The sequence below is a fragment of the Argiope bruennichi genome, chromosome 7 (assembly GCF_947563725.1).
Source record: "Argiope bruennichi chromosome 7, qqArgBrue1.1, whole genome shotgun sequence".
NCBI classification, from domain to species: Eukaryota; Metazoa; Arthropoda; class Arachnida; order Araneae; family Araneidae; genus Argiope; species Argiope bruennichi.
Window position 1 is genome coordinate 48,389,119 of NC_079157.1, and position 20,398 is coordinate 48,409,516.

The window sequence follows — 20,398 nt, forward strand, 5'->3', positions numbered from 1 at the left end:
AATTTTATGAAAAGTTTGATATATATGAATACATATAACATCAATAAAAAAATTCAGGACTCTTTGGTTTCAAAGGTATGTTTTATTCATCTTCTAAAAATATTTCAATATACAACAGAGCAACTTGTAAATACTTTTTCAACTTCTTTAATTTTTAATATATAATAAACTGAAAAATATTTAACATACAACAGTTTCATGGAAGTGCTATTTAATACCATAATAGCATTAAAATTTTATATCATATTAATACTAATTATTTTAACACCATGCAAATCCTGTTAAAATGTTCTAATACATTTTTAAAGCATGTACAATATATATATATATTAAGCATGATAGTAATAAAATAAATATAAATTAATTTGGAAGAGATACATTCTTTTCAACACAATGCGTCAAACTATGTTTTGTTTTTCGATGTTTTTTCGGTAACTCAGAGAATATTCCATAAGTATGTTCTTTTAGGGCAGGTGGTAATGCTCGTTTAACTGGCCTTCCACCAACTTGAGTTTTCCTACCAGAATAAATAGATTTTCTTCTTGCAATTGCTGTAGGTTGAACAGGAATTTGATTGCCTCTCGTTCTGCTGCACTTCAAAACTCTGCTTGAGTAGTTAAGGTTTCTAAAAGGAGGGGAAAACAAAAGAAGACATCTAAGTAAATTTCTGCCAACATCATTATACAACCGAAGAGTTTAGCGGAAGAAAGTCCTACATGACATTTTAATAAATTAAAGAAATTTAGCTTTAGAATGTATAAAAATACAAGAAAGCTACTTATAAAACCCCTTTTCATACTGAAACTCTCTTATTAAATTTTCTATAGAAAAATATCCTACCATATTATAAATGACGAATGTATAAGTTTTTAAATTGCTATTTGACACTTTCTTTCGCTAAACTCTTTAAATGTGGTGTAATAAAAGTTGTCAGTATTAACCCATAACATAAACATTAATTATACTTTAGAGAACATTAAAATAAAATTAATAAAAACCCACACACTGTTTAGCTAAAATTTTAACAATACATTTTTAGATTCTTGTATTGAATGTATATTGTAGTAAATGCATCACTCTTTCAGTTTCAATTTTTACAGCAATAAAAATTAAAAGAAAAACATCAAACAATTAAGAAATCTAAAGCTAAACACACTTCAAAACTGGATTAAAAAAAGTTTAGTCTTTAAAAATAATAAAATTAATTTGCTACAATATAATATAAACATTAAATTGTTACACATTAAATCTTATTTTCTATCTTGCGAATTTTCTAATGTAAACTTAACAAGCCTACAAAAATAAGTTTAAAAAAGTACCTTCCAAAGTTATGCAAGGCAGACACCAATCCAGTTTCTGTTTTTCCAAACTTGTTAACATTCTTCACCATTTTTTTTTATTGCTGGCTTAAAAACATCAGGATTATTTTTGTAACCGGATTTAATCTGATTAATTATATCATCAAATTTTTGTAAATAATCACCATCATCATCATCTGTTTCACTGTCTGAGTTTTGACATGTAGCTGCAATGGGCTGTGAAGTAGTGTTTATAGTTGGTAGAACCATGTTGTTATCATTGCAAGCTGTGAAAATGTATCAATATTTCTAGGTGAAAGCGTGTCATTTGAAGAATGTTTAAGTGTATTATTATTAAATTGTGAAAGTATATCGTTAGATGAATGATCTCTTAGATTAGATGAATGATCGTTAGATGACAGTGGCCCATTTTGCAATACAATCAGTGGCCCATTTTGCAATAAACAGCATTTCTCAGGGAAACACTCACAAAGAAGTTTCACTCCTTCATGAAAAATATTAGTTTCTTCTGCATTTGTGATGATGCAGCCAATAGGTATTCCACCAGCTACACCTGGAGAAATAAAAAAATAAACACGATGATTTAATCTGTCCATGTGGCCAGATGCATCAAGCATTATCATTTCTTGAACGTTGCTAAGTAAATCTATACTTCGCTTCATTATCGGCGTCACTACAGCAATCGCCAAACTGTTCTTTACTTTTGAAAAAGCAGCTTTACAGAATGGCTGTTGATTGTATGAGGAAATATATTTTTCAACCTCCCTGTCAATATCGCTTTCTCTTCAAGATCCATAAATTTTCCTAAATTCATTATTTAGCAAGTGATTTACGACAGATAATGAAGGTAGCTTAGAACTGTCCATGAATGCTTCTGCATAATCTTCATTACTCTGAAGCTCCAATTCCATTTGCAACATCTGTCTTGCAGTAGCTGCAGTATGTCCCAATTCAAACAATTCTATCAGACGCTTTTGCGTTAGGTTTGATAATGGCCTGAACTTTTTAACAGCAGCACTGTCAAGAAAATGATTATGCAAGTACAGAAGCTCACATAATGCAGGAAACTCTATAACTTCTGGGAGTGGATCTTTGTGTTTTGGCAGTGAAAAATACCTGTAATGAAAATAATTTGAATATTTTACCATGCATATATTAAACATCTAAAATAAAAGCAGAGAAAATTTAAGCTTTCCAAAATATGATAATTCATAATAATATTAGAAATAAAAAATTATTATTGAAAATATAAGAAATAATTATTGATACTGAAAAATAAATAAGTAAATGAAGATATTAGGTATTGATACATATAAAGAAAAATGTAATCTATTTTTTAAATTAGTTTTATAAGTATGTAAGTGACAAATAAATCCAACAATCACACTAAATAAAAATATTTGATTATATATTATTTGTTATTATTATTAATCAAATGTAAATAATTAAAACTTACCTTTGAATAGTAATTTTAAGAACTGCAGGGCATCCAATATTTTTACTTTCTTTCACATGTTTTGATACCTGTAAAAATAGTTTTAGTGTAATCATCAATAATGAGAGCACTAAGTGTTGATGTCTAATTACAGTAGAAGAAAATAATTATTTATAAAGCTATGAAGTACTGCTTTAAAAATTTTAAATAATAATAAACCAATCTAGTCTTTATTTTTTATTTGAACAATATTTAAAATGTGTTTAAAGATCATAAATTTATTAAAATTATTTAAAAAAAATCAATATTTTATTTCAATTCTTAACCCTTTATTGGGTGCAACTGGCTTATCAGGTACAGCTTTTAAATTCAAGTTAAATTAGTGCCAGAACTGAAATTTTTTTCTTAACATAAAATACGATATTATTCATGGAATGTGTGTTATAAAGATCAAATTACACACACACACAAAAGATTTTCTTTTGTTTATCAAACTGGTCAGAAGATTGAAAAGAGAATAAAAAGAACAGATATTTCCATACTAGGAAAATACATATAAACTATGCAATATTTGCTAAGTGCTTTGTAACAAGGCAGCCAAAAATATCAGTCTTGCCTTAAGCAAAATGAACTTTTAGATCACACCTTAGTTAAAAATACATTTCAATATATGATACAGAGTATGGAAGCTCTAAAACTTAGTAAAACAATTTAACAAAACATGTATAATATAAATACTTATTATAATGGAATTTGATACAATTAAATATATTTGTAGCTAAATAGATATAAATATGTCTCTTGCCACATGCTAAATAAACTTTAAATCTAACCTTGTCGTTATATAAATGATAAAACATAAAGTGTCTAAAATAATACACATAATGCATTTGAAGCAGTAAAATATAAAATATTAGTTGTTACCTGTTGCACATTGTATTGGCATCTAAAGTCACCTTTATAAATATTAAGGCGCCCAGTTGATTTATGTGTTCTCTGAACACGCCAAACTGTTTCCGATCTTTGTTCATATTCTTTAATCCATTTCTAAAATATGTGTTACAGAAATGCAAGAAATAAGTATTCAAAAGAAATGTATAAACTTTTTATATATTTATAAATCTTAATATTAAGTTAATAACAAATATCAAGATTAATAATTAGATTGTTAATAACTATATGAATCTAAATATCTTAACAAATATAGCACATTTCCAGATAGACCTCTTATGGTAATAATTTGAATACAGAATTAAAAAATAAATATCTCCTTGTGTTATTTTATTTTACATGAATATTCAATAAGAATTATAATGATTTCGATTCTGTTTAATGTCATCTAAATATCTTAATAAATATAGTTTATTTGCATATAAATATTTTATAATAATGATTTTAACATGAAAATTTAATTAAAAAATTGGCCGATCATTTCCCGTAAAATAAAAGCTTGATTTTTCAAGTCTTATTTTAATAATACTTCACAGAAAAATTGCTACCTGTGCTGATTCTTTATTTACAAGATCAGAAATGCGAAAAATAGCTCTATTCTCATCAATCTCAATTATTTTATAATTGTATTTCTCTGGAAGATTTAATTTCTCCATTTTGAAAAATGACAGACAAAAAAGTACGTACAAGTAAACAATAATGCAACAGGGTTACTACAGCATAGAAAGTCTGTGTGAAAGAAATCGACCAATCAGAGCACGTCGGTATCCTTTACCATAGACTTAGTCTGTACAATTTGCGAACACGCGTCCTCAATAGTCTTCATCAAAGTTTTAAACGGCCCTTTAATGCAATAATCTTTCTTCTTAATCTTTTGCCCTTGGATTTTTTTTTCTTTTATTCTGACCATATTATCAAACTTTTTTTAATCATACAAAAGTTTTTAATTTTGAAATATAGAGTTTTTTATCCTTTTATTGATTTTCAATTTTTATTTCACTGCAACCGTCAATTATTGTTTTGATGCATGTGTTTTTCGTTATTTATATCTCGGCAATCAAAAAGAAGAATCTTTGCTTACTTTTCTTTTGCTAATTATTATTTGAGATTAAAATGACAGATTATAAAGAAGAACAGAGGAATGAAATTGAAGCTTTAGAATCTATTTATCCAGATGAATTGAAAAGTATTTATTTTATAGTAATTACTGCATGTATCATTCTTTATTCCTATTTTTGTATCTTTTATTTTAGCAGAACTATTATAGATGTCCTTAATAATATATTTATTTTAGATAAGTGGTATTATTATTATTATTATATATATAATATAAACTGGATGTCAATCATTAATTTAAAAAAATAAGAAGTTTTTGTTAGGCTCGTTTATTTCCTTAGACATAATTAAATAAAATATTTCCCATTATCTTTTTAAAGATAATAATAACTAAAAAATTTGTAAAAATATTTTATTTCCATAGTTATATCGGACGACCCTGAGTATTCTTTTACAATGGACATCAAAACAGAAAATGCAACGGATGATCCCGAAGAATATGGTATACTTTATTATATTATGTGTCCATTATCTTTTTAAATAGCATAAAAATAAATTAATTGTTTTTAATTTTTTTTATTTGAAGTTTAATCTTGGGAATCAAAATAAGATTGTTAATTTGTTGGGTTAAATCACAGACATTCTTGCAAAATTTCATGACTAATGGATTATTTTGTTTCATTTGTTTCAAAGCTGCAATATCTCTCAAGTTTACATATGTCCCAACATATCCTGATGAAGCACCTATTGTGGAAGTTGCAGATTTAGAGAATCTTTCTGATCAAGATATAGAAGATCTAATGGAATTTTTGCAGAATATAGTGAGTATATATTTTCTCTTAATGTCTTTCATCTTTTAAAAATCAAACATAAAGGTTACAATTGTAGCAACAAAAGTTACAATTAAAATTATGAAATATTGTTTTATAATTGTGTTGCAATTATTGTATTTGAAAACGTGAGAAGGACATTTTTTTGCATAAAAAACAGTGAAAAACACTCTTACAATGATTCTATGAAATGAACTTAATATTATTTATTATTAAAACATCTTTGAAATAATTTAAATTCTCCTGGGAAATCTTGCAGAATGAATTCATCTACAATATTTGATATCAGTAATTGAGTTCCTTATTACAAGATTAGTAGTTATGTTTTACTAAAAATGTGAAGGGATCAAATTTCATAATTTTTACTTCATTAATATTTAGCCAATATACTAAAGGAAAACTCAGAAACTTTTTATTACCTAGATTTTAACAATGAAACTGAGATGTACTTTCACTCTCTTTTGAAGTAATTAAAGAATAAATATCAAGATTGGATTCCTTAGAACAACTATGGTTTTAATATATATAAAAACATTTTGGTGTTAGTGGATATTTTCCAAACTCCGAATTTTATTGTCATGTAAATGAGAAATATTTCCAAGATGGTTGCATTATGTATAATGGACCTGAGCATTCTTGGCTTAGTCTAAAAATAACCAAGTAAACCAAGGACTGTAAATATACACAAGTACCTAAATTCTTTTCTCTCATTAATAACTAAAATACTCGTCACACATCTACTCATCACACATTATGAGTATGCATGAATAGAAAAGAGAAATAAAGTTCTCAGCTAAGTAATTAGATCAGAATTAAATCTTTGAAAGCACAGTGAAATATTGATTATTTAATAGTACAGCAATTGTACCAACCCACAGCAGAAATAAAAATCTGGCTAATATAGCATTTTTGTTTAAATTGAAGTAATTTACATGAATATATAATTAATTAATTGAGTGTTTATACTAAATGTTAAAAATTGTTTCTTAAAATTATGTAATTTTTTTAAACAGATACAAGAAAATTTAGGAATGGTCATGGTGTACACTCTTGTTTCCGAGGCATCTGAGTGGCTGAGTAAAAGATTGGTGACAACTATTTCTGAGAAAAAGAAAGCAGAAGAATTGAGAATACAAAAAGCAGAAGAGGAAGAAAGAGTAAGAATTTTGGAAGTTTTTTTTAATACTCGAGAAATGGTATTGGCATTAATACTTTTTAACCCATAAATGGCTAGATATTTGATATTGTATTTCATTTCTATAGGTTAACAATAAGTTTTCTATTGTTTCTTTTTGCAATGTCTAATAAAACAGTTTACCTTCGGAATTTCCTAACATTTTTGACTGACATATATCAACCAATAAGAAGATATAGAAATCAAAATCTCTGTCATTTTGCTTTTTTTTTAATATCTTGATATTCTTCCTTATTATAAAAAATATGAATTAAAAAAAGCTTGTTTTTTGGTTTTTAATAATTTAAAATATTTGTATTTTTACCTTAAGAGGGGAGATAAGCCTTCCCTCACTTTTTCCAAATTTAATTTTATTTCATAGTTATCTTAAACATATTTTATAAGATATTTACAGAAATCAGTGCTTTAAATTAAATTGGACATTAAAGTATTGACATGTGCAAATGATTCATATAATATTTAAAAAATTATTATATTCTTTAAATGATATTTTATAATCAATAAATACTTGTCTGAATGTCTTTAGATAAAATTAGTTATTTCCAGTCTATTATCATTTTTGCGATACTGGGTATGAACCTCTATATCTATCCCATGATCTGGCATTTATAAAAACACAGCATCAAATTAATAACAAAATTTTTTATAATTTCCTCAGAATTTCATTTATTGAAATACAAAAAAAACTAACACATCATTATTTCAGCCTTGTGTAAAGGTGGCAAAGGTGATGGAATATGGCAATTGTCTAAGGGAGTGAAAATTTATTATGAAAATTTTATTTTGAAAAAAATAACTAAAATATTAATTTTGTATGTATCGATTTTTTTTTTAAATCTAGGACATTTATTATTTAAAAAATTGATGAGAAGTAATTGTTAGGGGGCATTATCATATGTCTTAATTTGATGTTACAAAATGTGATTTAAATATATATCTTCTAAATGTGTTTTTAAATTATACTTTGAAAAAAATATTCCTTTATTTTATTATTTAAACAGTTAGTTCATTTTATACATCATTTTGTGTGTTTGTTTCTTTGCTTTAAAATACATTTTTTAAAAGAAATGCAGTAGAATTTTTAGCACAATATTGAGGATTATTCTATGAAACAATAAAGTTTTTAGAAGCCATACTATGAAATGATGCAGGGAAATATAAATTAATTTTTCTTAGCTCTTTTTAAAAGTTACTTTTTAATTCGATAATTAAATTGTTTAATAATACACATCTAAATTTGTATATTTATATGACATTTTCAATACATATGCATAAATTATGTTTCAATTAACTTGAAATTATGTCTAATGTTTATTCACGATAATTTTCCAAATTTTTTTAACAAGATCACAGTCAGTATTGTTGCAACATGTTTTCTTCTCACATTTTTATCTTGGTAATATGTGTTGCCACACATACCATCTGTAAATTGTATCAAATGGCATGCATGATTAAAAATCATGCAAAAATTTTATAGGGCAGATCTTTGATTATAGAATTCCCAAATTTGAAAGGATGACTTCAGAGGTAATAAGCATTGAAGAATGAATTAACATTTTAGAAAATATTAATTGAAATATTAATATTTTCCCTCAATAGCTTGTACTTTATATTTTCGATACCTGTGTTTAAAGACAGTCAAGTTACAACATAATGAAATATTTTTAATATGCAAGTAGCGTTGTTATAATTAGTGCAAATTTTTAAAAAGAATATAAACGCTAATAATAATAATTCTGAACTATTGTCATGCTATCATATTTTGAAATGTTTTAAATTCCCTTATCTTTTATTTATCTATTTATTTAGATTTTAAACTTTATTTCTTTTTTATAGGTATATCTGTTTATTTCTGAAGGTTAAAATAATAAATTTTCATTTCAGTTATTTTTTTGTTGATGATATAAATTTACTAATTCAGTGCAATTTCTTGTACTTTATATTTATTTTTAGAATCTTATATTATTTTGAATTATTAAAATTTCAAAGTTCTGTATTTTGAATTGTCCTGATTTACTAGATCTATAAATTTTAAAATTATGGTGGACCTCACTAGAGGGTAAATGGATCATAATACAACTTCCTACATAATAATATAAAATTTATGGGATAGATGAATTTCTGTTTAATTTGTTATGGAAAAAAGCATATAGCAACTAAAAACTTTGCCAACATTTACCCTTAACATTAAATTTGATGTTAATAATTTAATCATTATCAATTCATTTTTGTAATTAAAGAATTATCTAAAAAAGTTTATTCTTAAAAATATCTTTGTATCAGATTAATTTATAAATCATGTTCTTTTAGACTAGATTTGAAGGTGTACGAGTAACTGTTGAATCATTTATGACATGGAAGGCAAAGTTTGATCAAGAAATGGCTGAACTTAAAAAGCTTCAAGCAAAAGAAGAAGTAGCTTCAAAAAAACTAACTGGTACTTATTTAGGATTTTCTTTTAAATTGGAATCAGTTTTTTTTTTTTAATTCTTTAACATACATGAGTATCATAACATACGTGAGTATCATAAATTTCTTCATCAAGTTCTCTATCTGCTTGATCTAATATTTATTATAAACTATTTGTTATTCCTGATGTTGCTCAAGATAAAAACATTTTTATGTATGATGTTTTCCATATAAGAACTTAAATGTATGCCATTTTCGGATTTATATAAATGGTTTAGAAGCAGAAAATTTTATATTAAAAAAATGCTATAATTAATTTTTATCAATTAACTAATTTTTTATTAGTGAAAAAAAATAAAATATTTCTATTCTGAGAAATATTAAATATATCTATTAGTGAAATTTCTCGTGTAAATTAATACTATAAGTGTAATAAGGTATTTAATGTAATTATTTACATATGCCATGTAATTTATCATTTCAATCTTTATATATATTTGAGTCATTCCCAATACGAAATGTACTTCATGATTATTTCACGTTTACCAATCAAATTTGACTTATTGTTCAAGTTATGTAAAGGTGTATTGAATGCATTAATTATATAACTTGGATAACTCATTATATATACAGTGGTGAATTTAAATATTTTGTGGACATGAGCAATGCAGACTATGAGACTTCTCTTTTAATAAATAATTCAGTTTTTTCAGTCAGTAATGGTTTCAGTTTTAAACACATTTCAACAATTCATATCCCAATGACTTATTTAAGGTGAATTTTTTTATTTAGTACCTAATAAATATAAGTAAATGTATATACTTATATTTATTATGGTTTGTAACTCTATAGCATTCATGAACACAATATTATTTAAACAAAATTATAACTTTTATTTTAGGAAAATCTAATATGTTAGTATTATTTTTTAAAAGTTAACGGGCTGAAAGGAATTGGAAACTGATCCTTTTATCATTAACATCTAAGTTAATATTATCTTAAAATTTTATAATACATAGATTTGAAATGTATTTTTGTTAAATTTGCTACATCTTTTATCTACCAACGTCCTTTTAATTGAACTACCTGTAGTCCCATTCCCCTTTTTTACTCCAACAGCCCTAGGAACTACCTAAACAACCCATTTGGAAAACCACCATTGTCTCTCTCTCTATATATAAGCATGTTTTCAGATCATAGTTTCAATATCATTTAATTGTTTGTAAATAATTTTAAATCAGTATCTTTCTATTATTTTCTTCATAGGAAGAGAACTTTTTGAAAAAGATAAAACCTTGGTTGACTCTGATCTCAAGTTCTTGCAAGATGGTAAGCGTTGCTACCTAATTTTTTTATATTTCTGAATTTGTTCTATGAAATGTGTAAAAGTCTAGGAGTCTTCATGTCAATTTACTTATTTGGTTTATAATGCAGTCATGTTATATTTATTATTATAAAAAGGTTATTATATGGATATTGGTTAAATAAATATGAAAATTTAATACATCTAGTTAATACTTTAATATAATTTTTTTTCTTTGCACAAATTGATTTTATTACTAGGATAATGCAAACACTTTCTATATTTTTACCATTATCTTTTCTTCTTTTGAGTTCCTTCGGAACACTGAAAATCAGGTACCTTGGGATGAAATAATTTAAAAAAATGGATTATGTTTTGGTAATAGATCTGTAGTCTGATAGTGGACCTTTATTTATTCAAAGTATTATATTTGCTGCACATGAATAATTTTTTTTCTGAACCGTTTGTTTTAGAGAAAGGAAGCTATAACTATATGAGTTGTAAGATAAATGAATTGACTTTATTTTGATTAGAATATAAAGCTTTGGTTTTGATTAGAATATAAAGCATGAGTTTTTTTTAAAATTTATTTTGATTTGTATGCATTTGAATACAGTAAATTTATAATTGTTTGTATAGTTAATGTGGTTTTTAATAGCAAACTACTGTTGTTGTTTTTTTAAATGCCGTTATAAGATAAAAATAAAAAAATTTCAGAAGTATAGAAATCTGCTTATTTTAATCGTAGCTGTTTTGTGTATGCCCTTTGCTATAAATAAATTTTTAAAAATTCAGAAGCATTTTCATGTATATATTTTGAGAAGGTCATTTTCGAATTGTCCATGCAATTTACTTATCCACTGTAAAAGCCCTTTCCAATTCCATGAATAATTGGGATTTTACTTTACTTTATATAGATGTATGTCAGCATCAAATTTAGATACAAAATGTGTGTAATTTCAGTTGAAATATATTGATTGTCTAATCAAGGAATGAAATTAATATGAACTTTATAAAAACAAAATAGTGTATTCTGCCAATGTATTGGCCAGTGAAAGAAAAAAATACTTTTTTCAGTTTACTTCATTTGATCATAATTTTCATAAAAAAAAAAATTAAAGAAAACGGCTAAAATGTCAAAAGAAATTATTGAAAACAAATAGTTTAGAATAGTACTTATTATCTGGATAACAAGATCAAAAAACCTTATGCAGTTAATGTAAAAAAAAAATAAAAATATCTATGGTTAGATCTCTGGAAAGCATCCATCATCCAAAATTGTTTTAAGAAAGCTTCATTTTCTGAAAAAAAGAAAAAAGAAGAAGCATTGAAAACCATTAATATGAACAATACTAAAATTGTTAAGACAGTCTATCCATAGCTGTTTGTGCTTTCTGAGGCCCATCAAACTATTGTTTTCATTTGAGTCTGAAGATTTTTTTTAAATTTAGACATTCATTCATTTACTAAAAAAAAAAGGATTACAAGTTGGATGGAAAAGCATTCATAATGAAATTTAATAGCATTATTCAACATTTTCTAACTCCATTTGATGTTTATTTATTTCCACAGATTCTTGCATTTACAACTAGCATGTGCACATTAATTGTTTTATGCATACATTTCCCCCTTTTTTATATACTTGCTTTGTTTTGGTTTTTATTATTTGATGTTAGTAGTAGGGTTTTTTTCCCCTCTCCTTTTACTCTGTTTTATTTTCTATATTGTACTTTGTTTTATATTTATTTAGTTGTTTTTTGCTTTTGATTTATATATTTTTTTTCTCTCTCTTTCTTTCCCCTCCATGTGAACTACTAAATATACATATAATTTACTCAGTGAAACTTTTTAATCCTTTGCAATGCACTGCTCTTTAAAGTTAAAAACTTGTACAAAAAAAAAAGTTGTAGGTAGCCTATTTGTGATTAAAGGAGTAGGCAAAAATTTTATGAAGATTGTATGTACCAATTTGAGTGTTCTCTCAGCTGGAACACTGCACCACTACAGCTTAAAAAGTTGAATTAGCAACCATTGTAGTAAAACAGGAAAATGAATAAAATCTCTTGCATATGAATGCATTTTTAATTATGCATATATTATTTAAAATATTTATTTAATTATCTAAAACGAACAAAAGTGATACTCAAAAACAAAAGGGGAGAAAAATCATGCAGTTAAACAAAAATGGCCAAAACTACTGATATATATATATAAAAAAAAAAAAAAAAAAAAAAAAAAAAAAAAAAAAAAACACCTTGGGAACCCAGGGTAAGGGTCAATCATTTGCATGAATTCTAACCCTCCCTCACAGTATTCTTTGGATTGAATTCATTTTCCATGAAAAGAAAGAACAGGAAATGAAGACAGATATTTTCTTACCATCATAGTATGTAACATGATAGAGCGAAATGTTCCTACTAATGGAACACCTAATTTTACTTGAGGATTGTACATATGCTTTCTCTTTAAAAAATATTTTAAGCATAGAATAAATATTTAAGATACAGCCAACAAAATAACATTGGAAAATTTTTTCCAATAATTAGTTTTGTATTAGAAAAACAATTAAGCAAAATTCCTTTTTAAAAAATAAGCTTTTACATAGTGTGTTACAACTGAAAATTAAGAATTTACTTGATTTTAACTATCATCCATTATTTTTTTAAGTGAATCCTAAACCTATTTATTTTTTCCATTTATTACTTTTAACGGTTTAAAAAGCTAGTAAAGTTAGGTATTCCATACAGTAAGTTAAATTATGCAAAAAATAATAATTGACATAAAATAATTTTTCTTTACCACTATTGCTTATATTTGAATTATCACAAGCTATCATTCTAGGATGCAATAATTTTGATTGGCATGAAAATTAATCCTTTATTAAATTTTGAATTATATTATTTATGAATTTTCTCTCTCTCTCTCTCTTCTATTAGAAGGAGAAGTGAAAGTAGACGAATCTCTATTTCAAGAACTGGATGATCTGGAGTTGCAAGAAGATGAGGAAGATCTTTCTTCATAAATAATAAAAAATTTAGACATAAAAAAAAATAGATCAGGTGCCTATATTCTACTTCTATTAAAATGTAATAGACAAAAAAAAAAAAAAAAAAAACCTGTTAGAATTAACTGGTATAAATGAATTGAGTTTTATATTCTTATTTATTAAAAAAAAATGAAAATGTTTTGCAAGACTTTATTAAAAATTGTAAATAACTGAAATATTGTACATAATGCATTTTTAAAAAATAAAAATATCATTGTATTTTCTTTTCCTTTTATTTCTTATGAGATAAAGAACACAGACAAGTATAAACCAAGTTTTAGATCTTTGATTTAGACGGAAATCTTAAATCTGAGACTCAGTTTTACCAAAGTTATATTGGGCATGTGTCCATTCAATCTGCCATTATGTCTGTCATTAGTTCAGCATGGAAGTTTAGAAACTATGATGACATCATAGATATCATTGTTGTTATTATCTAACTCTTATAAATCACTCCACCCCTAATTAATCCTTGTTTAGTATTTAAAAAAGATGCTAATTTAATAAATCAAAGAAGGAATATCTATCGAATAAATCAAATGATATATAAATGTTAGATAAAACACTATTATGTTCATAAAATTCTAAAGCTTTTAAAATATTTTCTAAATATATATAAATTATGCTGTTACCTATGAACAGGCAAAACATACCAAGTGACTGATTAGGCAGAAAGTCAAGTCAATTTCAAGGTTATTGACATTCAGAATTCCCTATCATAGTGAAAAGAAATTGGAAAATTTCAAACTGGTATGTGTGTTGCTTAATTTAATTCCTTATGAATTTTCTAAATTTTAACTCAAATTATTCCATGCTAACTTTATTCTAAAATGTTCTCTTACTTCCTGATTCAATTTCTTTTTTATTTAATTATTTCTAACAAGTGCTTAACAAAATTGTTGACTGCTGTTCCCTCATCAAGAGCGAAGGAATAAAAATCCTGAACAACCACACTTCTTTTTTAAAAAGTACCCAAGATTCCCTTGCCTAAATTAACACGTGGCAAAGAAATCCCTATTAGATTCTCATAAAAGTCAATGAAGGGAAAAATTTCGATCTATTTGCTCTTATATCGTGATGTTTCAGGTGTCATTTTATCATATGTCATCGCTTCTTTCCTGTACAAATTATGACTCTGAGCAAAAAAAAAAAAAAAAAAAAAAAATGATTTCAAAAGCTTTCTTCTTTTTGGCCATGCATCTGCAAAATTGTGTTTACATAATTATATATATATATATATATATATATATATATATATATATATATATATATATATATATATATATATATATATATATATGTGTGTAATGATATTTTAACTCTAATTTCAATTTAATTACTTTTCAAGATTTTATCTTAATTTAGTCCATAGTAACTTCATTCTAAAAATATTCTCTTATTTCGTGATCCAATTCCACTGTCTCTACTTAATTAATTCAAGAGAAGCTTTATTAAATTGCTGAATCAGCTAAAAGTCTAACTTCCCCACTCTGCTTTTGCAACGCGCTGTGGCGGACGCGCAATGTCCGCGTCTTTGCTTGTAAATAATTATGCTTTTCCGATGGATTAAAAAGAATTTTAAAATGTCTCATCTATGTCTTCAAACTACATTCTGCTTCATATAAAATAATGCTTACATATATATATAATATACCAGCTTGAACTAGTTCAATTGTCAAATTTTATGTGATGATAGAATAGGACTTGTGATATTGTGCACTAAAGTAGCAATGAATACCAAAATGGTTAAAATAACTGCATAAATAATTCTAAAGAAAGTTGATAGAATCTGGAGATGATGACCTTCCAGGGAGATCATCTGAATGAAAAATTGCCGTTGTTGATTGATATGTTGAAAAATTGTCAGATATTGCAGAACTTATTTTGTTATATGATCCTGTTAGGTGCAAGTGGCTGCATATTTGGAAGTCCAAACCGTGTCACATTAATATGAATCCTGTTGTCAAATTAACATCATATTCTCATGAAACATCACATCTGGTATTTCTGCAACAAATAAATTGCTTAAATTATGCCTATAATTTTCATTCAGTAAGGATGGTACACTGCAGAAAAAGGCTTTCGATGCATAAAAATTTTATTCCATACTATAACCTTTTATTCTATACATGGTGTATAGACATTTGACAATAGACAATATATTTGGCATATAGACAATAACATTTTGGCATATTATTTTAAAAGATAATTAATATATATATATAACTAATCTACATGCTAAAATTAATTTCCTAACACGGGCTCGAATGTCAGCTTCATTGTAATTTCTGAACTGCTTAAGTTTTGTTTCTTCCCCACAGAATCGAAACTCTGTGTCCCTAAATTCCTTTCAAAAACTGTATAAGCTCAGAATAATTTTTCTTCTTTTTCTTGCTTTCTACCTTCCAAGTTGAATTCCTGCATGCTCTTCTCACGTGTTTAACAAAAAAAATTATTGACAGAAGATGAAAATTAGAATGCTTCTTTGAATTTATGAAGTATAAAAATCGTTATCAACTGCGAAATAGAAACTACAATACAACTCCGGAACCGAAATACCATTTAAAAGACCAGATATTATTAAATACATAGCAATGCAGGGGATTAAAGGGGAAGAACACTTTACCAATCAAGCAACTAAAGACATCTTTTGGCTAAATCATTTGGTATCTGTAAAAGAAGACCAAAATTTAAAGGGATTGACTGACTTGAAAGCGATATAAAGACTATTAAGATGACAAATGGGAAAAACTTAACTAGGAACAGAACGGTATAAAATGTAATCCTGTAAAAGGCCATTTGTTCACACCAGTGGAAAAGTATATTATATTATATGTTACTTTACATATAAGTAATAGAGTTTCTATATAAAGTACATTTATATGCTTTACATTTCTAGTCGATAATTAAAAAAATGGAGTAAGGAAACGAACTCTTGATTTGTATATACGAATGTTTTATCTTTCCCTGCTACCCAGTTTGAAAAAAATAAGGTGAAAATCTTTTTTTTTTTTTTTTTTCTTACTATTATTTAGCCTCCTTTAGGGACCAGCTTCTGGAAATATTGCATTTGAGTGTATGTGCGTAACTTGATGTTTACCTCTGCTAAATATTGGTAAGTCTCTTGAGGTAATGTAATTTATTTTCTTAGTCATTTTGTAAATTATTGAGACAGTAAACTTAACCTTCCTTCTTTAGCATTCAATTATGGAAGAAAAAAAGCATGCAAATTTGAGAAAACATTGAAAATGGGTTCGATTTCAATTTAAAAGTGAAAAGTGCTTTTAAAATTTATACAAAAAAAAATATTTCGAAAAAACTGCACATCATTTAAATTGTGTTATTAAAAGGATAATTTTATTTTAAGTTCATAATGGTGAAAAAAAAAAATTTTTTTAAGTTACTGCTAAAAAATACTAAAATTAACTTAAGTTTTATTTAATTGAAATTTTTTTTTAAAAAAAAATCTCCAAATAGCGGTTTTCCATCCTGTTCAATATATATATGTCAAATTTAAAAGCCCTTGATCAGATGGCTGGCCTGCTGAGCACAAATAGTCACGCATTTTCTTTATTATCAAATGAGACTAGCTGTTTTTGGCGATCATTTGATTCGCCGAGATGAATGTTCGAAATTTCAATTAAATATTCTGTGTAACTATATTTTAATGATTTTTCCCAGCAAAATTTTTTAAATTTTCGAATTTCGATGGATATATAGCTCATACTATTTTAGAAATCTTCAACTGTCCTGTTCACTGTGCTATATATTTCCCTGATTTTCTGTCTGTATCTTTATACATTCAATTATATCACTGAAAAAAAGGAGAATATAAAAAGGGACGAACTTTTAAAAAAATTCCTCATTACTTGATTCTGAAAATAAACAAAAAATTTTATTAAAAGCGTGCCTTATACTAAAATCTGCACAACATGGAAAAATAAGCCAAATCATATTTTGATCATCAACGATGGGAGGAGGGGGGGGGGGAAGCAGAATGAAAGCAACAACCATAAAAATGATTTGATTTCAACAATGAATTGTATGGTAAAATGTACTAAAAATATTTTTTTTAAACTAATTATAGATGCGTATATGTGCGTGACAAAAACTTGATCACAGACGCATTTTCCAACTGTCATTAAAAAATGAAAACAGTCATTTTTTAACTATAAGCTTATGATAAAACCATATTTGTGCTGTAATGTTTTCGGAAGCTGTCGAGGAAAAATGCAAACATTTTCTTTATAAATAAAGTTTCAAAAAAAAAAATCTTTTCGATATGCACATTCTTATCCGCCAAAATATATATGTGCTAAATTTGGTACTCTAGATCAAATCATCTGGCTTGCAGAGCGACAACTCACACACATTCATCTTTATTATTTGCAGGAACTGAGACGAGCATAAAATAAATTATAATTTCATAATACTTACTTTTGAGTTTCACATTTACTGTAATAAGATACCATCCAAATTTCTACAAACATTCTTTCAAAAATGTATTTATATTACATAAGTAGTTAATCTATTCATGTATATTGCGCGTTTCCAGATAAGAGGGAGGGGGGGATTTTGTTAGTCATAAATTGCTTATCTTACGCCTTATCTTGAAATCCGAAAAACTACAGGCAGGAATGCACTCCGACCTGTTCGCTCCCTCAAACCTGTTGCGCTCATCCTGGTTGTTTTTGTACCTGAATACGTGCTTGCACAAGGTGAAATTGCCAATATTGCAAGTTATAAAGAAATAATAATGAATGAATAAATGTACTTCCTTATTTGCGCAAGCGGTTGTATTTATTCTTTTTTACATTTTTGAATTTTTATTTCGTTATTGACTATATTATTTTATTTCTGTGACACCTTGATTTTGAAAATTTGATGAAGAACTGCAATTTTTAGTCACAAAGTGATACACCAAATTTCATTTATCTAACGTGCTGCGTCTTTGAGTTCTCGCGTTTGCATGCATACAAAAGAAGAAATTTATAGAAGATTGACCTATTGACAGATTTGTTTCAACATTTGATAGAATTCCGATTTAAAGTTCATAAAAATTTCATTTATTTAAATCGCTATGGTTTTGAATTACTGCATTTACTTACATGAGAAAGCATGAACCAATAGATGGTCAACTCCTTAATGGGTTTAGTTCAAAATTTGTACGAATCTGCATTTTAGATGTTAATTTCATCTTTCTGACTTTTTACCTTTTGTATTTATCATGTTATCGGGCACACGTCCTTTGATCAGATTTCGTTCAAAATTTGATTGAAATATGCAAATCTTTGGGGGATAAAAACTATGTACTAACTTTCACCCATCTAACTCAAAATTTTTAGAAATTATTGTTACAGACATATAAAATTCAAAAGGTGTGTGGTGCCAGTTCAGGTTCGTCCTCGTTATCTGATAGCGGTTCAAAATTACGAGGTCCGTCCCAAAATAGCCCTAGTGTTGCTTTACAACGGGACGTTAATATAAATAAACTAAACTAAACTTATTTAGATTTGTTACATGGTAATGCTCGATCCCGTTTAGCCAATAAAACTACTGCAGGAATTAAAGAAAGAGAATATTAAAAGCAAAATAAGATATTTAAGTTAAATATCGTAATTTGTTTTTAGTGTTCTAGCTTCGATTTCTGGTTATGGAGTGGGGGAGGTACAACGAGTTCATGGATATGAAGTAGTCGAATAAATTGCCTTCTGACCTTCTTGGAATGTACAGATATGCTGGTGTAATCATCGCTGATGAGGGTACGAGAGATATTGCTGACGAGAGAGATTAGAACAAGAGCCAATGAAGGTTATTTCGTAACCGACCTTAGTACTTGAGTTACTAATCGAGATAGTCAATTATTCAGATACATAGGACAGTCTAATGCCAGAACATGGTGAAGATTTCACAAGATTTGTTTCAATAGTATGACATGTTTTGGAATTAGCTTCGTTCTGTAGTTCGAAGAGCTGTATTTTAAAGCATTACATCATCCCATAGACTGATTTAGATCAAAACAGTCTGGTCGCCTGAACGCCAGCGCCAAAGACATACAATCTCTTTTATTGTTAGCAAAGATTAGCAGAAAAGATTTGGTAAATCAGATTCAGATCTCTTCAATATCAGTACTCAATAAGTATCAGATTAAGACACCAGCACGTTAAATTCCATGTTTGACCTTGTGATCTCTCATATATAAAGTATTGAAAAAGTACTGCTCTGTTGCAATATTTTTATGCTTAGTATATTCGGATTCGAAGTTTTGACGAATCTCGACGCTGCTTGAGTCCAAAAAACGAATTTTTAGAATTGTGTCTAATCCAAAAACGCGTTGAGCAATGTGGATGAAAATTGATATTTAGTCTTAACACCAAATTCATATCGAATCTTGAACATTGGCAGGAAATTTGGCTCTCTGATTGTCCAAGTACACGGAATACGACAATTTCAAAATGTAAAGATCTAGATAATTGAAAATCGGTACACAAATTTAATGCCTAAAGTGTAGATATTTATAAAATTTTTAACCATATCTATGCAAGACTTGAGCATCTGTATATCTTGTTGATGAACGTTTGCTACTTTCCCATCAACTACATATGGGGAGATGATTACTTAATGCCCAAAACGTATAAATATGTAAGCTTTAACGGAATATGCGATTTCATAGCTAATTTTTTTAGTTATATAAAAATAATATTAAGAAGAAATACACACAAAAAGTATTTTTTTAATAAATTGTAATTTTTATATTTCCTGAATTTAAGTGTCAGGATTTGATCTTTTCCGCTGTATATGTGTTCCAGATTAATATTACATGTGAACCGTAAAAAATAGGGAGGGGGATAAAT

The 20,398-nt window shown here is 26.9% G+C and overlaps 2 protein-coding genes across 2 annotated transcripts; one reads left to right on the forward strand and one right to left on the reverse strand.

The window, feature by feature from the left end:
- Window positions 1-287: 287 nt before the first annotated feature.
- Window positions 288-4,370, reverse strand: LOC129976453 (uncharacterized). The gene is made up of 5 exons (XM_056090038.1): window positions 4,254-4,370; window positions 3,679-3,801; window positions 2,776-2,843; window positions 1,320-2,435; window positions 288-625 (listed from the first exon to the last, which is right to left on the reverse strand). The coding sequence occupies exons 1-4, from the start codon at window positions 4,359-4,361 to the stop codon at window positions 2,105-2,107; spliced, it is 630 nt and encodes a 209-aa protein (XP_055946013.1). The 5' UTR covers window positions 4,362-4,370; the 3' UTR covers window positions 288-625; window positions 1,320-2,104.
- A 333-nt stretch (window positions 4,371-4,703) lies between these two features.
- Window positions 4,704-13,701, forward strand: LOC129976452 (RWD domain-containing protein 1-like). The gene is made up of 7 exons (XM_056090036.1): window positions 4,704-4,891; window positions 5,186-5,263; window positions 5,455-5,582; window positions 6,605-6,748; window positions 9,097-9,223; window positions 10,462-10,524; window positions 13,435-13,701. Exons 1-7 carry the CDS (start codon window positions 4,819-4,821, stop codon window positions 13,518-13,520), a joined length of 699 nt encoding a protein of 232 aa, XP_055946011.1. The 5' UTR covers window positions 4,704-4,818; the 3' UTR covers window positions 13,521-13,701.
- Window positions 13,702-20,398: the final 6,697 nt, after the last annotated feature.